At 37.9% G+C, this 27,799-nt stretch overlaps 2 protein-coding genes across 5 annotated transcripts in view; one reads left to right on the top strand and one right to left on the bottom strand.

Annotated features, from left to right (window-relative positions):
- Nucleotides 1-10,325, top strand: part of LOC125457818 (guanine nucleotide-binding protein G(I)/G(S)/G(T) subunit beta-1-like) — a 57,764-nt gene extending 47,439 nt beyond the window's left edge. For both annotated transcript variants that reach the window (XM_048542454.2, XM_048542453.2), the window contains exons 8-10: nt 412-613; nt 1,378-1,594; nt 7,285-10,325. In XM_048542454.2, the coding sequence (XP_048398411.1) occupies nt 412-613; nt 1,378-1,594; nt 7,285-7,391 (526 nt within the window). In that variant the 3' untranslated portion in view covers nt 7,392-10,325. The remainder of the gene's footprint in view (nt 1-411; nt 614-1,377; nt 1,595-7,284) is intronic.
- Nucleotides 10,326-17,263: 6,938 nt separating this feature from the next.
- Nucleotides 17,264-27,799, bottom strand: part of LOC125457844 (mitofusin-2-like) — a 69,877-nt gene continuing 59,341 nt past the window's right edge. For all 3 annotated transcript variants that reach the window (XM_048542522.2, XM_048542520.2, XM_048542521.2), the window contains exons 15-18: nt 25,756-25,911; nt 23,942-24,138; nt 21,885-22,019; nt 17,264-20,257 (exon numbers count right to left, since the gene is read on the bottom strand). In XM_048542522.2, the coding sequence (XP_048398479.1) occupies nt 20,188-20,257; nt 21,885-22,019; nt 23,942-24,138; nt 25,756-25,911 (558 nt within the window). In that variant the 3' untranslated portion in view covers nt 17,264-20,187. The remainder of the gene's footprint in view (nt 20,258-21,884; nt 22,020-23,941; nt 24,139-25,755; nt 25,912-27,799) is intronic.

Here is a 27,799-nt window from a genome sequence, read left to right as displayed (position 1 = left end):
TCTCTCCCTATTTATTCCAGATCCCTCTCCCCATCCCCCTCTCTGATGAAGGGTCTAGGCCCGAAACTTCAGCTTTTGTGCTCCTGAGATGCTGCTTGGCTTGCTGTGTTCATCCAGCTTCACTCTTTGTTATCTTGGGGAGTGTGGGAGTTGGAGTTCATGGACAGACTGAGCTTGGAGTGAGCATGAAAGGATATCGAAGAGAAACTAGGGAAAGATAGATCTAACTTTACTGCTAGGGCAGTTAACTTTCTACTCAAAACCCCTAAGATTAATTCAGAAATATACCCCAACTGATTCTCCTTTTCCAACAAAACACATTTGTTGAAGATGAGCCAGTGGTTTTATGGAAAACCTGCTTTTTTTTAACAATACTGCTGAATGCATTAATGTCTGTTCTTGTATTTACAGTGCATTATGGGACATTGAAACTGGTCATCAAACTACCATGTTTTCAGGACACACTGGGGATGTAATGAGTCTCACGCTTAGTCCTGATATGCGAATTTTTGTTTCTGGTGCATGTGATGCTTCTGCCAAACTCTGGGATATTAGAGATGGAATGTGTAGACAGTCATTCACTGGACATGTATCTGATATTAATGCAGTTTGTGTAAGTATATATTTTTTGGTCATGTCAATAAGACAGAAGAATTCTGCTGGTTCTAGATATGTGACAACTTTTGTGTCTATAGGATAATTGTTGGAAATGGAAATAATTTTTCTACCATTTCATTGTTGAAGTCTGTGTATGATTTGAGCTGACTTTGCATTAGTTTTAAATCAAAAACAAATTATGCATACTACCAACTACAAGAATAATTGATTCTAGGATGAGGGACTTGAGGTCACAAGGATAAATTGGAGAAGTTGAGGCCATCCTCCTCAGAGAAAGAAAAGTTAAGGGGAGATTTGATGGACATGTTCAAAGTCATTAACTGTCTGGATACTAGTTGGGACAATTTCTCCCAATGGAAACGCTAAGTACGAGAGGACACCAATTTAAAATGAGTCGTGAAAGAGGTAATGATGAAAGCACTGCCAGAGAATGAAGTAGAGGTGATTCCAACTGTAACTTTCTAAAGAAAATTTGAGGATCTGAAAAGCTGTGGAGAAAATCACTGGTGCACAGGAAAAAGTCCAGAGATTGGGATTAATTGAATTGCTCCTGCAGAGAGCTGACATGGACACAAGAGATAACCTTTTGTCATCTTTTCTGGTGTAAATGTTCTATAATTTGTGATTGTACATAAATTCATATTACAAGCCAATTACTCTATATTTGGTTTATGTTGTAATGTTAACTTATACCTATTTCTGTACTATTCTATTTAACGTAGTTACAATTTGGCAAGATATTATATCGTGTTTCCACAGTTCTTCCCTAATGGAAATGCATTTGCCACTGGATCAGATGATGCCACTTGCAGACTGTTTGACCTCCGAGCGGACCAGGAGCTGATGATGTATTCCCATGATAACATTATTTGTGGGATTACATCAGTTGCATTTTCCAAAAGTGGTCGCCTCTTGTTGGCAGGCTATGATGACTTTAATTGCAATGTTTGGGACTCCTTGAAAGGAGACCGTGCAGGTCAGTAAAACTATGCATTTTTTGTTTCCAAATAATGTGTCATGTCAGCTAAGGGACAATATGATTTAGAACGCAAACAAAGTTTATCCATAAGCTCTTCGAAAGCTTTGATATAGTTGGACATTTCTGCCTACAATCTGGAGCTGTAGGAAGACTTCTGAATATTTTACTCCAACAGAACAGCTTCTTCCATCTTCTGTATGGAAACCTACTTTGCCTTAAAGTTTGGAACAAGTTTTGGTAGCTGCGTGCTTAAGCTGACCATTACCAGACTCAAAATTGGGCCATACATCCTTTCTAGATGTGAGTTTGCTTGCTGAGCTGGAAGGTTAGTTTTCAGACGCTTTCTCACCCTTCTAGGTAACATCATCAGTGAACCTCCGAAGCGCTGGTGTTATGTCCCGCTTTCTATTATATGTTTAGGTTTCCTTGGGTTGGTAATGTCACTTCCTGTGTTGGTGATGTTATTTCCTGTTCTTTTTCTCAGAGAATGGTAGATTGGCTCCAAATCCATGTGTTTGTTGATGGAGTTCCGGTTGGAATGCCATGCTTCTAGGAATTCTCGTGCGTGTCTCTGTTTGGCTTGTCCTAGGATGGATGTGTTGTCCCAATCAAAGTGGTGTCCTTCCTCATGTGTATGTAAGGATATGAGTGATAGTGGGTCATGTCGTTTTGTGGCTAGTTGATGTTCATGTATCCTGGTGGCTAGCTTGCTGCCTGTTTGTCCAATGTAGTGTTTTTTGATTGGGACAACACATCCATCCTAGGACAAGCCAAACAGAGACACGCACGAGAATTCCTAGAAGCATGTCATTCCAACCAGAACTCCATCAACAAACACATGGATTTGGAGCCAATCTACCATTCTCTGAGAAAAAGAACAGGAAATAACATCACCAACGCAGGAAATGACATTACCAACCCAAGGAAACCTAAACATATAATAGAAAGCGGGACATAACACCAGCGCTTCGTCGGAGGCTCACTGATGATGTTACCTAGAATGGTGACGAAACGTCTGAAAACTAACCTTCCAGCTCAGCAAGCAAACTCACCACCAGAACCTCAACCTGAGCTACAAATGTTCTCAAAACTCGCTAACATCCTTTCTAATCAGAATTTTACCATTACGGTCCAATATCAGTCATGTCAAAAGGCGAAGTTTTACGATGATGTTATATGAACCTATTGTATGAAATGAACGTTACTATCTATAAAGATGACAGAGTCAGTTTAGTGCTAGACTTGACCGCTCTAGTACATTCCTGACAAGCCATCTGCGTTCTGTCCTTCATAAACCTTGAAGTCTTCCAAAACCCCACCTGTTCTTTCCTGCATCAAATCCAATACATGAGTCATCTCTCTGTTCAGTGGCTTATGATTAAGTAACACCTCGATTTAAAAATTCACATCTTTGTTTTCATATGCTTCCTTGGCCTCACTTGTTCCATATCGCTAGTTCCAGCCCATAATGTTGAGATACCTGCATTCTTCTAATTCCAATCTCTTGAGCATCTCTCTCTTATTTTTAATTATTCTGCCATTGGTGACCTTGACTTCAGCTGGCTAAATCCCAAGCTCTGGAGTTCCTTCCTGAGCCCCTCAAATTTAGTTTCCAACTGTAAGATGCTGCCTGAAACTTGCCTCTTTAACTAAAATTGTAGTTATCGGCCTTAATTGCTCCTGTTTAGTTTGGTGTTATAGTTTTAGTTTTTATTTTAGTGCCCCTGCAGTTTTTTTGAGGATGTAATTAGTAGAATTGATAAGAACAAATGGACATAATGTACTTGGATTTTCAGAAGGATTTTGATAAGGTCCTGCATAAGCATTTAGTGGGCAATGTTAAAGCACATGGAGTAGGGGTAGTGTTGTTTGCATAGTTTGTGAATTAGTTGACAGGAAGGAAATAGTGGGAATGAATGAGTGCCGGGTAATACCCGAAACGTTGACTGCTTCTTTCCTCTAGATGCTGCCTGGCATCCTATGTTCTTCCAGCCTCCTGTTTGTTTACCATGAATGAGTCTTTTCTGCGGTGACAGCAGTGACTAGTGGTGTCTGCAGAGGTCATTTTGGGCTCCAACTATTCAGAATACATATATAAATAACCTGAGTGAGGGAACTAAATGCAAAATTTCCAAGGTCACTGATGACATTAAACTGGATGGAATTTAGAATTGAGGAAGAGTCAACAAGGCTTCAAGGCGATTTAGACAAGTTGAATGATTGAGCAGACACGGCAGATGCAGTACAATGAAGCTAAATGTAAAGTAGTATACTTTGATACCAAAAACAGACTAGAAACGTATTATTTAAATGATGATATATTAGAAAGTGTGGATGCGCAAAGGGGTTTGGATGTCCTTTTACACCATGCAATGGAAACAAGCATGCAAGTGCAATAAGGAGTTAGGATGGCAATTGGTATATTAGCATCCATTATGAAAGGATTTGAGTTCTGAAATAGTGATGTCTTACTGCAGTTGTACAGGGCCTTGGTAAGACCACACCTGGACGTGAGACATACTTACTTTTGGAGTTCTTGCTAGTTTTGAAGTATAGCATGAGGGGTCACAGTCTCAGGATATGGGGTAGTTCCTTTATAGGTGAGATGAAAATTTTCTTCACTCAAAGGATAGTGAACCTGTGGAATTTTCTACCATAAGGCGTTGAAGCCCAAGTCACTGAATACATGGATGTGAGTTTGCTCGCTGAGCTGGTAGGTTAGTTTTCATATGTTTCATCACCATTCTAGGTAACATCATCAGTGAGCCTCCGAAGCGCCGGTGTTATGTCCTGCTTTCTATTTATCTGTTTAGGTTTCCTTGGGTTGGTGATGTCATTTTCTGTTCTACATAGTCAAACACTACATTGGACAGACAGGCAGAAAGCTAGCCACCAGGATACATGAACATCAACTAGCCACAAAACGACATGACCCATTATCACTCATATCCTTACATACACATGAGGAAGGACACCACTTTGATTGGGACAACACCTCCATCCTAGGACAAGCCAAACAGAGACACGCACGAGAATTCCTAGAAGCATGGCATTCCAACCGGAACTCCATCAACAAACACGTTGATTTGGAGCCAATCTACCATCCTCTGAGAAAAAGAACAGGAAATGACATCACCAACCCAAGGAAACCTAAACAGATAAATAGAAAGTGGGACATAACACCAGCGCTTCGTCAGAGGCTCACTGATGATGTTACCTAGAATGGTGACGAAACATCTGAAAACTAACCTTCCAGCTCAGCGAGCAAATTCACATCCAGAATCTCAACCTGAGCTACAAATCTTCTCAAAAATCACTGAATATATTTAAGAAAGAGAGAATTTTCAGATTTTAAAGCTCAAGGGTTCTGGGGAAAAAGCAGGGATATGCTTATGATCCTACTGAATGGTGGACCACGCTGAAAGAATCAAGTAGCCTTGTGCTCCTTGTTCCTATGTTTCAAAGAACTGGAAACTAAAATCCACTTTTCCCCCCACTTTGGAATCCAAATTCTCATTATAATCTATTATGAGCTTACTTCATACTAAAATAGGCAAGTAGCCCCGTACATTCCACTATGTTTGCAGTTATCTCTGCCGTTGTGTTTTTCTTGGGTTCTTTACTATGCCACTTTAGGTTTGCAGCTTTGCCTGAACTAGAGATTGTGGACATTCACTGATCACAAAGTTCTGATAATTGTCTACATAGACATTTAATCAAGCCTTTGACAAGGTTCCGCATGATAGACTGGTAAAGTTCGATCACATAGGATTCGGGGAGGGCTTGTCAACTAGACACAAAATTGGCTTGATGATACCAGACAGGGATTGGTGGAGGGTCATTTTTCTGACTGGAGGCCTGTGCCCAGCAGTGCTCCATAGGGATTTCTACTGGGTCCGCTTATTTATAGATGATTTGGATGAGAATTTGGGAGGCATAGTTTGCGGATGACTCCAAAATTGGTGGTATAGTTGATAGTGAAGAAAGTTATCTAAGATTAAAAAGGGATCTTGATCGATGGGGCTAAGGAGTGGCAGATGGATTTTAATTTGGCTAAATATGAAATATTGCAATTTGGTAATAACAAACCTGGGTAGGATAGAGCCAGTTAATGGTAGGTCCCAAGTAGTGTTGTCAAACAGAGACCTAGAGGTTCAGGTCTATACTTCATTAAAAGTTGTGTCACAAGTGGACAAGGTGAGTAAGGAATTTAGCATGTTTACCTTTATTGCTCAGACCGCTGAGTACAAGAGTTGGAATGTCATGTTGAGGTTATGTAGGACATTGGTGAGGCCACTTTTGGCCTACTTTGTGTGGTTCTGCTTTCTCTGTTATAGGAAGGATATTATTAAACTGGACAGGATATGGAGAACATTTTGCCAGGATGTTGCTGGGACCAGAGGGTTTAAGTTCTCGGGAAAGGCTAGATAAGTTGGGATTTTTTTTTACTGGAGCGTAGGAGGTTGGTGAGGTTATAGAAGTTTATAAAATCATGACGGACATAGATAAGGTGAACAGCAGCTGTGTTTCCCCTAGGGAGCATATTTTTAAAGTGAGAGGAGAAAAATTTAAAAGGGACCATGAGCAGCTTTTTCACACAGAGATTGGCTCATGTGGCATGAGCTGTCAGAGGAAGTGGTGAATGCAGATACTTACAACAACGTTTAAAAGACATTTGGAAAAGTACATGGATAGGAAAGGTTTGGAGGGTTTTTGATGAATTACAGGCAACTGGAACTAGTTCTGTTTGGGAACATTTTTGGTGTGGACTACTTGGACCGAAGGATCTGTTTCCATGATGTATGTATGACCTTAAATATGGTCTTTTGGATGGGCATCACGAAAAATGACCATTATTCTAAGAATCCATCACCTACTGCTGTCTGTTGAAGAGGAAGCTTTCCAAATTTGCTTGATCGACATGCACTTAACTTCAATCCTGCATCATATGGCTGACTTAAGAATCACTTTGTAACACAGGCCAACTGATACCACAAAGGCTTTGCATGTTGTGCTCATGTTGGAAGTCTTGACTCACGGATTAATCAAGCAACATATTTATATCGTGGGTCATGCATGTGTGAGCGTTTTCATATTCTATTTGACTGGCTATGTCCTGTCTCACCTGTAGAATAGAATCTCTGGGGCTAGACAAGGTTGCCTTGCAATACCATTGAGTCTCTTCACTGTTCACTGTAGAATCAGTGGTACTGTCACTGCCAGTAATTTCACCACAATGATTGTGCATAGCTAGGTCAAAACCTTGGAATTTGTCACCGACAGTTGAGGTGTCATAACTTCTAAGCAACTACAAATAAGCAATACAGAACTTTCCAAAAATGAGTTATTAAAACATTCATTAGCTATTTACCAAGTTGGTTAAATATGCGAACACTTTTCAAAGTCAGGGATTGTCGGGTTGTTGATGTTATCCATATCTTGAGAATTAATTATTACATATTCCCAATTTAGAGTCACTTACCCATCTATGGTGTAAATTGTTAACCTGAATAATACAGGTTTAAAAATAGTTGCTAGCAGAGCCAAGTGCGTATATTATATTGGTTAAAAAGAGAAATGTAATTAAAAGTTAAAACGCTTTTAACACTAAAGTTTCAGTTGTCATACTTTGAAATCAAAATTGCTTTGTTTCATTTATGTTTTATTTTCCTTCTCTCTTCCTCTAGGAGTGCTTCCTGGACATGACAATCGTGTCAGCTGTTTAGGTATCACTGATGATGGAATGGCTGTGGCAACAGGATCATGGGACAGTTTCCTAAAGATCTGGAATTGAAGAAATGTCAACTGAATATCCTTCACTATGACTGAGTTCCTAAGATGCAGTTAATGGCAATGAAATAACATTCTTTTTACCTAGTATTTGCAGGTGTTTTTTTTTCTATAAATGAATACAATTGTATAACAAAGCTTCTGTAAAGTAGGCAAATCCTGAAAGCTGTTAAATTTTAAAAGGAGCCAGCACATGTAACTATGTTAGCTAAGAAAATATTTCAAACTAACCATTTAGTTTTAATGGCTGAATTGTTTGGAGGGTCTATTGGTCGTTCTAAATCTGCTAACTATTGTTTTGTACATATGGAATGTACACATTCTAGCAGTTAATCATGTAACATCTGTCTATGTAAAAAAAAAAATCACATTTTTAAAACTAGGTTTCTATCTTTGCCTGTATTTGAGGCATCACTCTTTGACTCCAGTGATGGATAAATTGATTGCTGTTGACATTTTTTTTTCTTGTGAATTAACTTATTGTGAAAAAATTAAGTTCAGTTATATGGCTTTTTTTTTGCAGCAGTTTTTAAGTTATAAAAAACATTCCATTTGTATGCTTTGTTTTGTAAATGCATATGTGCTGTTTAACCGTACACAGATGTACAGAAGAAGCAGGATCCATTATGTTAAAGTTGCACATTTGTAATAACACTTTTTTATCTAATATATTGCACCCAGAACACACCCCTCCCAAAAAATATTACTTGGTTATGGTGAAGCTTATGGCAGCCCATGGGTCTTGGTAGGATCTTTCTCAGTTTTTCTGTGAAGGGTAGCATCTGGACAGGGATAAGGAAAATAAATAATGAGAGGGGGAGATATGTATGCATTTTCCAGCAGAAGCAGCAAGTTCACGATTGAGAGGAACTGTTTCTGCATTCCTTCCATTCAAACAGCTACCATCCAAAAACAAATTTCTGTTTGGAACATTCTGCAATTTGAAGAGATTCCTTCCCTGATTCATTTGACTTGATATAATGAATTTAGTTGCTGATTTTTTTTTTGTTGGGGTGGGGGAGCAGGTTTCAAAAAATACCATTCTTCCTCACTAAATGTCAGTGTTGTGTAGACTTCTTAATGTAATAAATAGCTTTTTTCCAACATGCTTCAATGACAATTTAGGAGGTAATTAGTTATTCTAAATTACTAAATCATTTTGAAGCATGAGTAATTACAACTGATCATGAAGTCCAGAGTTTACATTTTGATTTACTGAAATTTGTCAGCTCTGCTTTAAGATCAACAGCAACAAGAGGGGTTCTGAGGAGGGGTCGTTTGACCTGAAATGTTAACTGATTTTTCTCCACAGATCCAGCCAGATCTGCTGAGCTTTTCCAGCAATTTGTTTTTCTGATTTACAGCATCCACAGTTCTCTTTTTTTTAACATCAAGGTTTTGAATTGTTGAGTCAATATCATTGTCTTGAATTAGAATGTTATGACTAACCCCTTTAAAGTTGTTGAGCAGTCTTGGGTGTAATTTGAAAGATATAAACCACATAAATCTAATATTTAGCTTTCTTTACTGAAGATACCAGTGTTATTGGTGCACCAATGTGAACAAGTTGCATTGATTTGAGGTCAGTTTTAAAGCTTTGGGACCAACAAACACTAATCAAGTTAATGCAGAAGTAATCCGTTTCCTCCAGAACAGCAGCTTTGGATGAAATTTTCTTTTAAGAGTAATTATTATGTATGCCGTTTCTTAAAGTCAGGCCAGTATTATGTTTTGCAGATGTATTTAAAATTTAAATAGCCTTTAGACAAATTTTTTGTAATAACTTTCAATCCAGTAATGGCCCTAATCACAATAGATCTGATAACTATTTTGTACAGATACACTTAGCTCTTCCAGGTAACATTTGGATTAAATGAGTTTGAAAGTGTTATGTAATTAATTTGGACACCAAGATCAAGCATTTGGTTTAAACCGTTTAAATGGTGTGAAGCCTTTGTGAATCAATGTGCCCTACATTCAAGTATAGAACTTCAGTTTGAAGTGTATATTTTTGACCTGGAGGTTTTAAAATAGGCTTTTAACCTTTAACAATTAGAAAAGGTATTAGCCAAACTTTGAAACAAATAATTAACTCTTATGAGTATTATATGTACATCATAGCCCAAGTATAAAACCAACTTAATGACTTAAGTAATCTGTGACATGCCTTTTAGTTTTTGAAGTCTGTAGTCAAGCAAACTGTACAGCTGATGATTATTTGGCTTTGTTTGTATGTCCTGCAGTGAATGTGCAAATGGAAGTTTATTGAATGAGGGGTTAAATTTGGATCAGTTCAACTTAAATATTGAAAAGCCTGGATGTTGCCAATTTAGATTTTCACCTAGAAAGTGGAAATGTGTACTTATGATTTTAATTGCAATGCATAAGCTTACATTATTTCCTCAAGCTCATTGCTTTGGGGGACATCTGAAGATTCAGGATAGAAATAACATCTTGGATCTAATTAGTTGTACTCTAAACAAGCCAACAAAAACAATACCTTGGGCCTTCAAGTGGATATCTACAGTGTAAAATAATATGTGGAATATACATGCAGTTGTGTACTTTGCTATTAAATTCAGTATTAAAATTATTGGTCTGAAGTGCAAAACCAGGTGTTCAGCCTGTACAATACCAAACTTCAGCTGGTATTTAAATGTTTTTCTCTCTGGTTACAGTATTAACACCAGTTTTGTAATACTGGACTGCCTTTGGATTTTGTATTAAAATAAGAAACTTAAGTTTTCTTCTGCAGCCAATAAAACCAGCAACTTGTGCCATGTGGTTTCTTCTATTGTGCTACTGTATAAAACGATCATCATTTTGTATCTTTATTGTCTGATTTCACATCAACTTCCTTTGTATTTGTACAGTGGCTCAGTGAAACTAATGTTGCGATAAGTTGATTGTAACTGATAAATGCTTTTAACCAAGTCTATTACCTGACTGTTTTTGTGCTGACATTAAGGTCCCTCTGTGCATTATGTACAACTTACAGGTATGGTATTTTCGTTTGACCTATAAAGAAATGTTTAATCCAATGTTTGGTTTTACGTACACTCCAAGGACAGTAGCTCACCATCATCACCTTCTACAGATCAGTCAGAGTGGACAATAAATATGACCTGGCCAGAGATGCCCACATCTGGTAAAGAATTTTAACAAAACAACACCCTCACCATGGAGGCTGTCACCTTAACTCACTTCCTTTACTTGAATTTTGTGCAAATTCATTTGTCAAGACTGTCACTGCATTTAGGACAAATACAAATACAAGGTATGCAAAGATAAGACTTTTTTCCCTAGAAAGCTGCAGAAGGAAAACTCCAAACCCATTTGAGCTTTCCTACTCTAGAAACCCTGGCATAGAATTATCTGTATCATGATCTTTAGAAACTAGGAGCAGCTGTAGGCAAACTGGCCTGTTGAGCCTGCTCTGCGTTTCACTATCATTACAGTCAATCCTGTCTCAACACCATTTCCCTGCTTTCTCTCCATTCCCCTTGATGCATTTATATGTCAAAAGTTTGTCATACAGCATGCCTTTAGGCATCCCTTTAACCTTGTGTGTCACCTTTGCTCTATTTTGCATTAAGGTCCCCTTTCCACCCTTGACTTTTCAGCCTCTCACTTTTGCTTGCTTTTCTGTTTTTCAGTCCTGCGTTTGTTGCCTTCCTCTGTCACCTTACACAGGTAATTATAGTTATCCTGCCATTATAGTTTAAACCTTCCCTGACAGCGCTAGCAAATAGTGTTCCATTTGAACCTCCAATTAACCATAACAGAATCCTGAACTAAGACTCCCAAGTCCCTTTGTGCTTCAGATTTCTGAAGACTTTCCCCGTAAATTCCAACCAAAGTGCATAATCTCATACTTTTCTCCACTTTGTATTCTACTTCTTTGCCCATTCTCCTGGCCTGCCCAATTCCTTCTGCAGCTTCCCACTTCCTCAACATAACCTGTCCCTCCACCTAACTGTGTTATTTGAAAACCTGATGCCCTCCGTTCCTTTGCCAAATCATTCACGTCTAATGTGAAAAATTATGGTACCAACGCAGAATTCCACTGGTTCACCAGTTGTATCCTGATAAAGATTCATTATTTCTAATCTCTGCCTTCTGCCAGTCAACTGTTCCTCTCTCCAGGCCAATATCTTTCCCCTTACACCATGGGCTGTTACCTTATTTAGCAGCCTCCTAGAAATCCAAACAAATCACTTTCACTGGCTCTCCTTTGTATAACTTGCTCCTGACCTTGTCAAAGGATTCTAACATTTGTAGGTATGACCTCCCCTTGATGGTGGGCTGACTCAGCCCTATTTTACCATGTACTTCCAAGTACTCTGCAATAGTAACCTTAATAATGGACTCTAACATCTTACCAATAACTGAGATCAAGCTAACTGACCTAAAGCTGCTGGACTTCTGCTTTGCTTCCTCAAACCATTTAGCCATTTTCTTGACACCTCTGACTTCAGCAATTCCTGGAAGATACGCCACCAATGCCTCATCATCTGAGTCTATTTGGACTACAGCATAGTGTGCTAAGTGAATTATCCAGCTTGAGACATTTCAGCTCTATGCCCTGACTCTCTCGAATTTTCGGTATGCTGTTTTGCACTGTGAAAACTGATGAAAAATACTTTAGGTTCACTGCTTATTCCCTAATACTACTACTCCAGCCTAACTTTCCATCAATCCAAAGTCCACTCTTGCCTCTCTCTCGTCTTTCACGTATCTAAAATAACTCTTACAATTTTCTTCTATATTACTAGCTAGCTTACCCTTATTTCATCTTCTGCCACATTTTTAAAAAGTTGTTCTTTGCTAGTGATCCCACTAATCTACACCACATTGTATACTTTTCCTTTTGCTTCTAAGCTGTCCATGATTCCCTTGTCAGCCATGGTTACCATGTCCTCCACTTCATAAGTTTCTTCCACCTTGGAATGAATTTCTGGTGTGCCTCCCCAAATACTCCCAGAAAATCCTGCCATTGCTGCTCTACCATCTTCCCTGCTAGGCTCCCCTTCCAATCAACTCTGGCTAGGTCCTCCCTCATAGCTTTGTAGTTACCTTTACTCAAATGTAATACCATTACATCTGATTCCAGCTTCTCCCCCTCAAACCGCAGGGTGAATTCCATCATATTTGCAACACTACTCCCTAGGGCTTCCTTCACCATAAGCTCCTCATCTAGTCTGCCTCATTACATAGCACTAAATCCAGAACTGCCTGTTCCCTAGTAGGTTCTACCCCAAGCTACTCTAAAATCATTTAATATGCATTCTGCAAATTTCTTTTCTTGGGATCTGCTACCAACTTGATTGTCCCAGTCTGCCTGCATGTTGGAGATCTCCCATGATTGTGTGATAGTGCCTTTCTTACATGAATTTCTATCTCCCTGATTTACTTTTGGCCCCACATCCTGACTATTGCTAGAAGACTTGACCATAACACCCATCAGGGTTTTTCTTTTTCTCCTCTGCAGTTCCTCAACTCAACATTACTTCTTGCTTTTGAATTAGTTTCATTTGTATTAACAAGGTCACCTCTGCCCATCTACCTGACCTTTTGATAGAACGTGTGTTCTGGCCCTGATCCCCTGTGGCCACTCTTGATTTACACATTGAATATAGCAGGTACAATCTGCACTACAGGCTCATTTACCCTTATTTTATGTACTGTATTGATTTAGTACAACACTAATGTGTTTTCCCTGCTTCTCGTAGTTGTCTCCTTATTTGCTGTACTTGGAAGTTAGATTCCTGACCCTTTCAATACTCTGTCCCATTACTTGTTGCTCGAAACTTTAAACTAATTAAAGGTGGAGGGCCCAACAGAGGTTATTGAAGTCCAGTTTACACCATAAGTTCATTTACCTTACCTGAACGTATATTAAGGTACAAAGCCTTTATGCTTGTCCTGTTACCAAGTTACTAACAAGGTGATCCATCCTTACCCTTATGGTTTCCTGGTACAATATAACATTCACACATTGTTTCTTTTTTAATGGTAACAATCAGCACCATCATTAACCAGCAATCCTACCTCTTCCTTTACCTTTGATTTTCTAATTTTCCATGCAACTCGACCCCTTACCTCACTATTTAGTTCAAAGCTCTATCTGAATTCTCATTATGCAATTTGCCAGGACACTAGTCCCAGCAGGATTCTGGTAGATCCCATCCGATCAGAATAAATCCCTCCTTCTCCAGAACTGATGCCAATGTCCAATGAATTTAAACCAGTTACTCCCACACCAAACTTTGAGCCATGTGTCTATAATCTGTTGATTGTGTGTCAATGAGTTTGTGGCTCAGCTAGTAATTCATAGATTACCACCTTTCTTGGTTCTGAGCCGGAGTTGCTCGAGCAACCAACACTCGCTCCAGATATGGTCACAATGAACCACAATTGGGTCTACCAGCTCTTACATGATGCAGGTTTAGTTATTAATTCATTGCTTTTAAAAAAAAACAAAAACCCTACCTTTTCCCTGTTTGTAAGCTGTAAATATTTCTCGTTTCCCTTCAATCTGAAAGTAACTCCTATAATAGTCAAATTAGCAACTCCTACCGCCCAATGAATATATATTTTCATGGAATTTCACTTCGTACTGTGCTAGGCCTCTAACCATTGTCTTCAATTTATCCTAATAAAACCTTACAAACTGTGAGCCAAAAACACTTCCTCTTTGCACCAAATACCCTGATCAATACACTCACTTAAGCTTGCCTCAAAAATTCAGATGTGATTTGTCCTTCCTGACCATGTGATGTCTGTTTCCTCATGTGGGCAAATATAGAACTGGAGAGTCATAGTTTAAAAATAAGGAGGCACCTGTTTGAGACAATGAGGAAACATTTTCTCTTTGAGGATTGGGAGTCTTTGAAATTCTTTTCCACAAAAGGAAGATGATGCTGAATCTTTAAGTATTTTTAAAGCAGAGGTAGATATATAGATTAACCTTAATTCTACACTCCTGAATTATGTGATAAAATCAGATTTGCCATGATTTTATTGGAGACTTGAAGGGCTGAATCACCAGTTCTTGTTCGGATGTTTTCTGCCCTTGATATCTGTAACCTTGTTCCATATAGACTCCACCAGAGCTGACTGCGTTCCTCAAAATTGTTTTAGTGTCTCTCTAGCCAGCAATGCTACCCCACATCTTTTCCTTTTTATCTGTACTTCCTAAAAACTGAATGCTGCTGGATATTCAGTTCCCATCCCTAGTCACCCTCGGCATGTCTCTGTAATCCCAACTATTTACATCGATTTGTGAGATTAATTCATTCACTATTATAAATGCTCCACATAGTCCTAAGTCTCATCTTCTCAAATGTTCACATTATTAGGGGATGAATTCTTCATCCATCACTTATTTCTTTGGTTTTTTTTGGCTCTCATTTTTCTTCCAACCATTTCCCTGTATTGGTTCCTATCCCCTGCCATTTTAGTTCAAATTTTTTCCAAATGCACTGGCAGACAGCCTCCCTCAGATATCTGTTCTAGTCCTGCCAAGGAACAACCCATTCAGCTTGTTCTAGACCCACCGCCCCAGAACTGGTTCCAATTCCCCAGGAATCTGAAACCCCTCCCCTTACACCATCTCTCCACGGGGTGGCACGATGGCTCAGTGGTTAGCTCTGTAGCCTCTCAGCACCAGGGACCTGGGTTCGATTCCACCCTCGGGCGACTGTGCAGAGTTTGCACATTCTCTTCATGTGTGTGTGGGTTTCCTCCGACAGTCTAAAGATGTGCAGGCTAGGTGGATTGGCCATGCTAAATTGCCCTTAGTGTTCAGGTGTGTGGGTTATGGGGAATGGGTCTGGGTGGGATCCTTCAAAGGGCAGTGTGGACTTGTTGGGCCAAAGGGCCTGTTTTCCACACTAGGGAATCTAATCTAATCCAGCCACATTCATTTGATATATCCTGCTATTTCTACTCTGACTTGCATGTGACACTGGTAACAATTCTGAGATTACAACTTTTGAAGACCTACATTTCAACTTGCTTCTGAACTCCCTTTACTCTGCTTTTTAGGGCCTTTTTAAAAAAAAAGTCATTGGTACCAACGTGGACCACAACCACTGGCTGTTCACACTCCTACTCCAGAACGTCCTGTTGCTACTCCAAGAAATCCTTGACCTGGCACCTGGAAAGCAACCTACCATCCTGGAGTTTCATTTGTGGTCACAAAAAAAAACTGTTCCCCTTCCAATTCAATCCCCATTTCCTACAGCCACCCTACGTTTATTCTTCCAGTCTGGTGCAGCAGAGCCAATTGTGGTACAAATAATCTGTTGCTGTTTTCCTCTGAGAGGCCATCCCACCATCCACTACAACAGAATCAAAAAAAGTAAATGTTTTGCAGGAGAATGGTCACAGTGTCTCCTAAACTGCCTGCCTTTCTCTACTCTGCCTGGTCGTAACCCAAACCTGTTCCATTTGTGCACAATTTAGCAGAGGTGTGACCACATTATTCAATGTGCTGTCCATTGTAATCTTGTCATGGAAAATCCATAGTCTGTCTACAACTCCAACTCCAAAATGCAGTTTGCCAGTTATACGGTCATAGAGTTGTACAACACGGAAACAGACCATTCAGCCCAATTTGTCCATGCTGTCCAGACATCGCAATCTGACCTAGTCCCATTTGCTAGCCCTCTAAACCGTTCCTATTCATATACCCTTTGCAGCAGCAGCACTATAGTAACTTACCATTGATGAAGAAGATCCACTTTGAGTTTTTTTTGGACTGGTGACAAATACCTACTTTGTTCAGCCTTTTTATTAAACTACAGAAGAGAATATTTTAATGCAAGTCTTTAAATCTTCTAGAGGAAAGTTAAGGGTTCTCGCTGAAATGTTAAACCAAAGCAAAGCAGCAAGTAGGTTAATGTCAATTCACACGCACACAGACATATACGATGTCAAACAATGTTCCATGGTCAATCTATTGAACTGTACTAAATAAGCTGATAGTCTAATTTGATTAGTTTATAATTTTGTACTGTTTGTTTTTAGCACCCTGCATGCTTTCCAAGACCACCCTGCTGTGAAGTTGAGTCTGTGCAGATGAAACTCTTTAGGCATTACTAGCTTGCACTTTATAATAAACCAGGCATAAAGAAATGCTATTACCTAAATTTAAAATTCATAAATAAAATGTTCTAAACTCAACCTGGGTTAAATTTGTATCTCCAGACAATGTTCCATTGTGCCAGGGATGGGCAGAATGCTCCCATATGAAGCTGATGTGTTTAACTGATGTAATTTAACATTCTGTTCCAATCTCCTTTTGATACTGAAGTTCAATTCAAATCTCAACAAAATAACCCTATCAATTTAGTTGACATGCTTCCCCTTTTTGTTTGAAAGTGGTGGGGAAAAAAGAGAATAAAATTGGGGGATAAAAGTCTAAAGAAGGAGCAAGCCATTTATGTTTGAGATGAAGAGGAACTTTTTCACTGAGGGTCATGAATCTTTGGTATATTTTAACTCAGAAGGCTGTTGAAGCTTAGTCATTATAAATATGTCAATCTTACGTGTGGCGCATCAATTTCAGATGTTAGGGTTTTCCATACTTCTATGCATTGTTCACATAAATACATGAATAACACCAAGCCTATTACTTAGCCTTTTCAGAAAGACATATCTCTTCCATTCTTAGTTTCACACCCCCTTCCAAATAATATTTTCTCACCTCCATTCCACCAAGCCAGCAGGAATTATTTGCAATTAGTATGTGCCTGGTTTCCTGGAAGCAGTCCTTAACTCCTTGGAAATCAAAATACCAGAACCTTAGATTGTTCATGTGAAAAATTCACTCCTGCCTCGGATGAAAAATTGAGACAAAGTAACTCAAATAATTTATTTGTACATTTAAATTGTACAGTTGCTTTAAATACACAGCTCAAAGATCATAAATTTGGTTAACCCTTCACAGTGGATAGATCTAGTAACGGGGAAGAGAGACAAGAAATTTGGAAAACAGTTCAAAGAGTTAGAAAATTTAAGATCAAATCTAACACTGTACAAACGTGTTCATTAATGTGTGTCTAGTAAACATCATTCATCTCTCTCCCATTTAACATAAATGTGCAACCCTTTAAATGAAAATAATCTTGGTGAGTTATTTTAAGGGCAGGATATACTGTGTAAATATTTCACAGTGCTAAGATCAAATTTTAAGGTTTACAGTTCTTAATCAAGAAAAGATAGAATTTTCAGTGTATTACATGGAAATTCATGGTATAAAAATCCATTTACACCATTTCTGTATGCTTAGGTTGGAGTAACCTCCATGGAAATTACTGGCACAATTCAGTTTAATCAGTTGTTTGCTGATCACTCAAAATATCTGGGCTATGTTTAGTGGCTTTATTTTTAGATGCAAAAGAAGTGTTATGAATAAGCTTTAGATATCTGCAGATAAACTTCAAAAATATTAAGAACCCATACAAGACAAAGTTGATAGAATGACTACTTTACTAAATGTAAATATTTGGAATCAATAACTCATTACTCTTTCTTCATTGCTGTTATTGTCTTTAACCTTATTCTTTAGACTGCCCAATAAACAGGTCTGATATCTAGTACATGCCAATTCTACAATAAGCAGTCAGCATGTTATGATTCACATTTATGCTGATTGTGATGCTATTAACAAAGACTAAAGAATTGAACTTTTAAAGGACATTTCTAAATTATTTAAACTGTCACATCAAAAATATTGCTTCTGTTAATCTGAGTAATGTTGGAATTTGATTTGTAATCTGAAGTGGCAACGCTGTATATGTGAAATTTAGGCTCTAGTATTAGACTGTGGTCCAGCTTTGACTGAGCTTCATCTAAAGTTTCAATGAAAAGTTCTTAATCAGAATGATACTCAGACTCTAGGTGGTCTTCATGAAAATAGTTTGCAAATGAATTCAAAAGTTCTTTCCAGTATTTGATAGTTAAATTTCCTTTTATCTCACATACAAATTATATTAACATATTTACAAAATTAGGACATTTGCAGCATCTTGGGAATCCCTCAAACAATAACATTATGGACATTTAAGTTTCTATGATGTCAATACCAATTAAATAAGATTTAGTTTAATCCTCATTGCTTAGCCTTATGCAATAATATCCAGTCATTAGGTACATGATTGATTATATGAAGCCTCATTCATAAACTGTACTTACTTTAGGTCTGGACATCTATTTATTGCTGGAAAGAGAAAGGCGTTGCTGAAGCTTTTTGTCTTGTACTGATTGAAGAATGTAAATTTTCAAATGTCATGACAGTTTATAGTGCTGGAGAGAAGTGCACTGATCGGGATGTTCTTGCCAGTCATCTCTCTACGTAACTCATAGGAGATCCATGGCTCAAATGTTTTTGTTTGCAAAAAATTGCCTTGGCCAAACAATTCATCTCACTTCTATCAGTATCAATGAGCCATCTTATGAGTTTGAATGATTATTTTAAATTGATTCTGTAGCAGTTAGTGCATTCTGGATTGTTTAGCAGAATCACACCTAAGAGTAGATATTTCGGATTTTGAAAGTGTGGCTGGTTGACCAAGGTCTGTACTCTGCTAGCATGTTCCTTAGGTGCTCAATACTGTTTGAGGACTGCCTACCTGTGCTTCCAAAATAAACAGTCTATTCAATCTGATCCTGTGATGGCACAGCACTTGCTGAACAAACCAGAACATATTATCAACTACTGTAATAACTAATTGAAAGTAAACAGTTTAGCTTGCAATGTAGTTCAATTGCACCTGATAGCAACACAACCCATTCATGTGAAGGAAGTCACTCAATGCAACTAAAGGATGTATAAGCCTACGCAATTTTTGAATTATGCAGGAGCTTGGAAAGCCCATTGCTCTTTCATGGGAATTCCATGCCTCGTCAGAGTCAACTTGCCAACCAATAAGCAATCTTTTCACCTGCAGGATAATCACGGTGTCCATTTACAATTTGGCATTCTTACAGTTGTCATAACCACAAATATAAAGCTTTGCCAACACTCTTTTCAGCACCATCTTTTTATGTGTATCAAAAATGTTTATAAGAACCCAGTTTAATGGAAGGACACTCTCTCAAGACAAGTACTAATTTTAGCAGAAGGAGAAGCTTGTAAAATCATGAAAAAAAATTACATGTAAATTTGCATAAGTGAGAAATTAAGGTTCAAACAGGTCAGAATTTTTGTGACTAAAGGTTTGTGTGTTTTGATTAGATAGTATATCCACCTATACAGCTAACCAACGCGTGGGTCATGTATCCAGACAATGAGCAGGAAATGTACATTTTATCATACAGTACCGCATAGAATAACAATATTTCTTTTATTCCCTTCCTAGGTGCATTGCAAATAGCTAATTGCCTTTCTTTAAATTAATTAATTCAACTGAAATATTGTCACAATTTGATATTAAACAATGCTTATCAATTACACTCCTCAGTATTTGTAACAGTGGCATTTACATCCTTTGCTAAATTATGATGCTACATATTTAAATTTTCTCACCATATTAAATACATCTATTAAGATATGAATAATCCCAGTCATCAATGCCTTATTTTGAAGTGGGTGAATTTAAATGAATAGTGTGTGTCTTTTCCTATATCTGGTTAGATTTCTGGAGGATTGAAAGAAGGATCCTGGAAAAAATGTCATTGTACATAAAAGGGACTGGAAGTTTGTATTTTTCAAACAGCACTGTGGCAACACTGGTGACAATCCCCATCAGTGAGGTTATATGAGACATTTAGATTTTAGGTTTAGCAAATTTTCACTGGTTTGGCTGCAGGTACTGTTTTGTAAATATGTCCAGTTCATTTTCCAGCCATGTTGCTTTGTTTCTGCAACAAAAAATTAAAATTAATATAAAAAGTTTTTTAAACTTATCAAGTTTATGATAGTATCTACTGGCTCTATCTTAAAACAAATAAAAATACAAATCGCCTACAATGGAAAATTACTAAAACGAACAAGTGCCATTACTGTAATACAACCTCTTCTGAACTGCTGGAATACTATTAAGCAAAATTAGAGATCTTTGACCAATATTTTAGTCATTTGTCCTAAGAGATGGCCTTTCAGGTGCTTCTTAAAGGAGGAAAGAGATAGAAGAAATTTAGGAAGAGAATTCCAGATCTTAGGGCCTCAGAAACTACACACATGGCTGCCAATGGTAAATTTAAACTATCCACACTTTTGCTTATTGATAAAATTACAACAGGTCCACCCTGAACACTGTAAACAATATTTGACAATCTACCAATTTTCATGAAAAAATAACCATCAGAACATAAGTAACGAAGAGGTTTCAGATGAAAAGTATCCAAATAAGAATCTAGTTTAAACTTTATTTTGGATAAGTATGAATCCAAAGTGTCAGCAACACAAACTGTCAATGCCATAATCTAACTGCCATTTTGTTAGATTTGTAATAGAATATTGATAGAATGTGTTGAAGTATGTGTTTACAAAATGTTGTCAACACCTAGTTCATGGTTCATTTTCTAAAGCAAAATGATTAACAAGGTGATTTTAGAAGATGGGATAAATGTGATTAAATCTAGCTTGAAGTCATTGACACTTATAAAAAATTGGGGCTAGGTTGGCAAGCAAAATACTGGTGGCTTTGGAAAAGAACACAAATAGATTGGGAATTGTACCAGTCAGGAAAATATGCAAGTAGCTTTATACAAAAGTAGTTCTATCCAGTCAAGACAAGGAATTCCAGTTGATGGAACAGGTAATTATCTAGATGCCAAAACCCTCATTCTTTTGACTACTTCTTAAGTTTTGAGAGAAATTGTATGCTTTGAACATACATGAAAATGTTGTCATTGTGATTATAATGTGCTGATATTATGTTGGACTTGTAAGACTGAAAACACCACTTCAGGTACGATACAGAAATTCCAGAATATCCCTCTGGATTCTGTGCATTAAGCTTTGTCAGGAATTTGTACAAGTAATTTATGTATTGGCTCAAGCCCCAATGCATAGCCTTTACAAGGATCATGTACACTTGATAAATGGAGGTGAACATTACTTGGAATTTGAGAGATTCAGAGAAAGGGGTATTTTGTGTGCTGTAACCTCTGAGCAATTCTAATATTAAATGCTTTTGAATTCAGTATGCCGGTCTAAAACCATCTTGCCAAGATTCATACTCCTTACCGACTGTAAATTAATGGAAAAAATGTTCCAAGGTATCGAGTGTCCATTAGGACATTCATGATTTTGAAAAGTCCATAAAGATCAATTACTAATATTTACTACAGGCTTTAGTATGTTAATCCTGTCTTTTTTGGATTAGATGGGTTTTTAGCAAAGTAGAAAGATTATAATAATTTATACTAAAAATTGGATAAAAAGTTGAGATAATGGGATAAACGTGCATGAGTTGAAACTTGTTTCACAATAAAATCAGTTCAGAAATTAAGTAGTACAAGAAAAGTATGAACAATATATCACCTCAGCAGCTTTGATCGGTTTTGTGTAGACTCTAGGAGTGCAATCTTTTTATTAAGGCTGGTTATTGCCTCTTCTAAGTTTTTCTCAGTAACATCTACCTGCTGGCATAGTCGAGCAAAGGTACTAGTCATTTCCCTGAAGGAAAGAACAAAGGACAAAAGGTAAAGTGTTATGATCCCAGTTAATGGGAACAAGTCAGGTCCCAGAGTGAGTAGCTTGGGAAGGACAGTAGTTTAGTTTTCCTTTTGTTTAGTGTGGAGATCAGTGTCTGGCAGATTCTTGTGAAAATGTTCAATGTACATGGAACAAAAAAAAATTTATTATATGAAATACAAAGACGAACCATATTACATTAAACAAGAAAAACTAGAAAGCTCTCATTATGAACACCAGGAAGAGTCACACCTTTCATCCCAACAAAATACTTACATGCATTCAAATGCTAAGTGAAGATACGAACGAACATGTAGACCAGACTCAGTAAGGATGGCAGAGTTCTTCTCCTCAAGGAATTACCGCTGCTGATGGGTTTGCATAGTTAACATTTTCAATTCCAAATTCTATTACTTCAATTTAAATTCCACCCAGTTGCCATGGTGATATTTGAACCAGTGTCCCTAGCATCCTAGCCCCTGGCCTCTGGATTAATAACCTGGTGAGAACATCAGTGTATTACCTGTCTCCCCTTCGGTTTGGCAGGTCTAATATATCACATCACCAAATTTTCATTTATTGTTTTCCAGGTTCTCAGTAAGTTTCAAATTACTTGCTAGGTAGCAGTACAGAAACACAATAGGGTAGCGTCTTGAAGCCGTTGTTAACGTGCCTTAGCAACCAGTGGAGAGCTGCAGTGATGATAGCCAAGAAGCAGACAAACTTTATTCTTTTTTAGCTACACAACTTAAAAGAGGACCCTATTACAAGGCCTCTGGTTTGAGAGAGAAGGCTATTTATTTGTGTTGCAACACCACAGGCAGCACTTCCTGCACATGTGCAGCTGCAATGTCAGCATGTGAATGTTTAAAGCGAGAGATACTTTTAAATACAGCTCTGCTTTCTGTCATTGAATTGTGCATTTTTTTGTCAGTTGGTAACTTATGATAGTCTCCTTTACAATTAAGATCGACCTTTATTTGTGATGGAGAGTTTTATTTCGGGAAAAGTTTACAAATGATTAATTAAAGAAATACTGTTTCTCTTGTAGTGAATACAAGATGCCTGAGTGACAGGTAGATTTTTATCTCCAGCAAGCCATTAACAACTTAAGAGCATAAAATATTCTTAAAATATTCAAGGAAAAACATTATCAGGAATGCCAGTCTTGAAATCACAAACCTGGGATTATGAGTCTTATTTTCTATCAAGTGAACTCAGCTGTGAACAAACGGAAAAGACAGATAAGCTTCACATATGGACTGTATCACTGTGTTTTTGCTTTTTTTTGAACATAGTGCATTTGTAGGCAAATCAAGTCACATTGAGATTGCTGACAAAGCACCAAAGTTCCACATAATACAAATTGGTGGGTAGCCCCTACTATTTAGCTTGCCATTATTTTACTGTTTTTCCTTTTACTTACTGAAACAAATTCAAACTCTCCAGGGTAAATCATGAAAGCACATCAAACAACCGAGCAAAAAAAAAATGCATTAGGAGGTATATTTAATCTATTTAACAATATGTTCTTTGACTGAAATCTAGATGAAATAGGAGCATTTATTACAAAAAAAATCAAAAGTAACATCTAGCCAATATTAGTTTAAGTGACAATTAAAATTTGCCTCACGTTCAAAAAAGGAGTCCTCCCTATGTACGTTTTTATCTGAAGTTACAACGCAAATGTCAGCATTCACTGAAAGTTTAGTTTTCAAAAATGACTCAAGTAAATAGTCATATAAAAGTGATGGAGCAGATACAGACCCAAAGTCATTCAGCCTACTGTAATTTTGTTTTCAGACATGATCTCCAACATTTAAAAACACCAGCAGCTAAGTAATCTTCTGGCAAATGTCCTTCCAGCCTGAAAGCAACATAGAGCAATAGCAAAAGATACTTACTGATTTACTTGATGGCTACAATTTGCACTTGTGAAACTAACAACCATCTGCAATTTCTCTGTGGCATAGTCCACAAACTGGCGCTTGAAAGCTCTCTCCTTTGCTTTTGTTGTCCATGTTAAACGCTCATACACGTACAATATACCATAGAGACTTAGAGCAATAGCTATAAGCCTCCAGCCCACAGCTCTGAAAATCTAAGGGAAAACCATGAGAAAACATTAATTTAAAACAACACCATTAAATAAAAACTGCTGTAAATCTGGTAAGGTGCACCTTCACCCAGAAATGAGGGACCAATTTCAATTTTATCTGCTTCTCAGAGCAAAGGTTTGGGGTAAAACCTCTGCATTGTCTGTCTATCTTATAATTTTTCATTAACTATTTCTGATCTTTGAAGTAGTCTCTTCCAAGGCAACAATTACCAACATCTTTTTTGTACCGTTACAATATAAGTGGATATATGTCTGTTAACGAGTTAGTTGCTATCAAATGTTCCAAAACATAAACAGACAGAGATAATGTTCATCACAATTAAATACTAGCTGAGGGAAAAAGCATCAGGCCCATCTTGGGCTGAATCTATTTTTTCCACCCCCCCCCAGTCTGAGTCTTGTTACATCCCCTGTAGAGCTTCTGTAAGGGCAAGTCGTATAAATGGGGAAATGGAGCCATAGTGACTATTCCCACATCTTTAGATTGCAACTTCAAACATCCTGTTGTTTTGTTGTTAAATACAGATGCTTAAGGTACCACTTCTCCATTTTATTGAAGTTAATGTAAAGGGCAATTTTATGAAGAAAGGTTAAACAGGAGGGACCTGTTCTTATTAGACTTTAGGAGAAAGAGAAGTGCTCTTACTGAAGATCACAAAAGCTTCTGAAGGGGCTTGACAGGCGTATGTTGAGAGGATTGTGATAGTGTAAACTTCAGAACTTTAATAACTGTTCATGGATTGCAAGAATCATCAATAACTCTTTCTAAAATAAACTGTTAAGGGACAAGGACAAACTATTACACAGGAACTGAAAGCAATTATACTTGCTGAAAAAGGAGGAGTTGAAGCTACATAAACAAAACTGTTTTAAGACTCTGTTCGTTGGAATCATAGCTAAACTCCACCACTAATCAGGGGATAGCCAAATAGGGTTGTGAGGCTTAACTCGCTTATTTGAGGGGCCCTATTTTTGGTTATGCTGTGCAATAAAGTTTAAATAACTATTTTAGTATTTGATGGTCTGCAAGATTTCTTAATAAGTAGTCAGATTAAAGGTTGTTTGCGGTAATTTACACACAACATACATCCCCTTGTGGGGAAGTTCACAACTGAGAACAGTTTGAAAATGAGGAGTCTTCCGTTTCAGGCAGATAAGAGGAACTTCTTCTGAGACTTGCTGGTCTTTAGAATTCTTTTCTACAGACAGCACTGACTATATTAAAGGTTGAGTTCAACATATTTAAGATCAACAAAGCACATAAGGGTTATTGGAGAGTGGAGATGAGGGGTGCAGGCAGTTCATGGGACTTAAGGCCACCATCAGATGAGCCATTATCTCATTTAATGCTGCAGCAGATTAGAGGAGTTTAATCGCCTATTCCTGCTAATATTTCTGATAATTTTAAAAAGCAGCAATCCAACTGTAAAGTTCAGATATACAAATCACAGCTTGTGCAAGCAAACTGGAATAATTATTACTACTGCAGATATTATAGAATGATACAGCACAAAAGGAAGCCATTAAGACCACCTGTGCCCATAACAGACACTTGTTCTAACCTGTGATATTTTAGAAACTATGCAAGAAACTACTTACCACTCCTCCAATAATGACAACACCCACTGAAGTCCTGGATGTCAGAGAAGCAAGTCCAGTGACTAGAGAGATCATCAGCTCTTCCTGTGCCATGTTTTCTTGAGCAAGTGCAGGTACATTTGTCACTGGTGGTGTTGTAGACAAAGGTCGAGGAATCTATAATATGCGATTACAGAAGATGTAAATTTGCATTGTACATTATGTGCAAAAATGAGTAAATATAGGCATATGAGCAGACTATTCAGCTCCATATGAAACATTCTGAACAGGAGATGTAGTGCTAATGGTATTACCATTATAGGATAAACCTCTGAAAGAGAGATTACCTGATCCTTACAAGCTTGTTAGGAGGTTAGGAAGGTGACTAAACTGATAGAGTACGTCAAGTGGTAAGAGTGGTGGAGGATGACAGAAACAGTAAGACCGAAGTAGAAGGGAGAAGAGGGTCTAGACCCGAAGCGTCAGCCTTCCTGCTCCTCTGATGCTGCTTGGACTGCTGCGTCATCCAGCTCTACACCTTGTTATCTCAGATTCTCCAGCATCTGCAGTTCCAACTATCTCTGCCCAGAAGTAGGACTTGGATTGATGAGTTTTTCAGACCAGAAGGGCTGTTCAGACACAGACCTTCAAAAAGCCTGTAAAGAAACTGGATCATTGTCACTTTGCTTAATTGAAAGATAATTAACACTTGAAAGCCTTTATCAAAAGAAAGAAAATTTCTAAATCACGCCAAAACTGAAGTCCAACTGACCAGCTACTGAATCGAGGAATGTCACAGTCAACAAGATATCAATTCAAAAACCAAAAGAAGCCTTTGAGAAAAGTCACATTATTCCAGCCCTTTTGTGGGCTTTTCATCCAAAGAACCTGCACTTTTCACCTGTCTTTCCATTTAGGTGGTTGCTTTAGCTCAGTTAGCTGGTTTGTGATGCAGTGACAACAATAGCGTGGGTTCAATTCCTGCACCAGCTGAGGGTAACATGAAGGACTCTGCTTCACAATCTCCTGCCTCACTTCCAGCATGGTGACCCTGAGGTTAAACTACCATCAATGTTGTTTGGTCTAATGAGACAGCAGATTTACGGTCTGGTAAGACTATGGCAACACTTTAAAACAAAAGCATCATAAGCAAAAACAAAGTTCATAAACCTGTCTGTCATGTGTGAGAACGTGTGTTTAGGTTTAAGTTTACAGTTTATGTTTGAATTAGTAGTTAATAATTTGTCTTATTATCACGTTAGATGTTAAGCTTATTACAATAAATGTATTTTGATTCTTGTTCACTGATGAAACTTAGCACGAGTTTCTTTTATCTATTATCTATGGTCACAGTGGGAGTTGTAGGCTGGTTTGCCGAGCAGCCTGGTTTTCACCTGAATGTCTTGTCTTGTCTCCCTTCTAGGTGATATTATCAGTGCTGTGTAGCCTCCGTTGAAGTGCTGTTGTTCTGTCCTGCTCTGAATTTAAATGGTCCGGTCTGTCATGGTAGGTAGTCTCGTTTTCAATTTTGTACTGTGGTGGTATGTAGACGGGATCTATCTCAACATGATTGTTTATTGCATCGGTGGTTGAAAACCAGGTCTCCAGGAATTTTCATGCTAGTCTTTATCTTGCTTGTCCTACTACTGTAACTTTGTCCCCAATAAATTGATGTCCTTCAATGTCGGAGTATGATGAAATGAGGGTCAGATGGTGGTGCCATTTTGCTACAATTTGGTATTCATGTATCCTGGCGGCAAGGTTCTTGCCCGACTGTCCTATGTGTTTCTAGCAATTGCTGCATCACTTTGTCTTGCTCATTGTGGGTATGGAGTCTTTTGTCTTTGACAGTAACTGGTGAAATGTGGCTATTGGTTTGTGTGCAATCCTTATTCCCTACATAGTTCCTAACTGAATAGGAGAAGCCAGGCAAACAGATTCAACACAATAAGAAAAGCTGTCAAAGGACTGAAGGAGGACAGGATCATAATCTCACTGGCAAACACAGTTATAAATGAACAAATCGGATTACACTGAAAAAGCACAAAAACTACTTGCAAATACC

Source organism: Stegostoma tigrinum, chromosome 14, assembly GCF_030684315.1.
Source record: "Stegostoma tigrinum isolate sSteTig4 chromosome 14, sSteTig4.hap1, whole genome shotgun sequence".
Taxonomy (NCBI): domain Eukaryota; kingdom Metazoa; phylum Chordata; class Chondrichthyes; order Orectolobiformes; family Stegostomatidae; genus Stegostoma; species Stegostoma tigrinum.
Note: the sequence above shows the minus strand (reverse complement) of the source record. Positions and strands in the feature narration are given on the sequence as shown.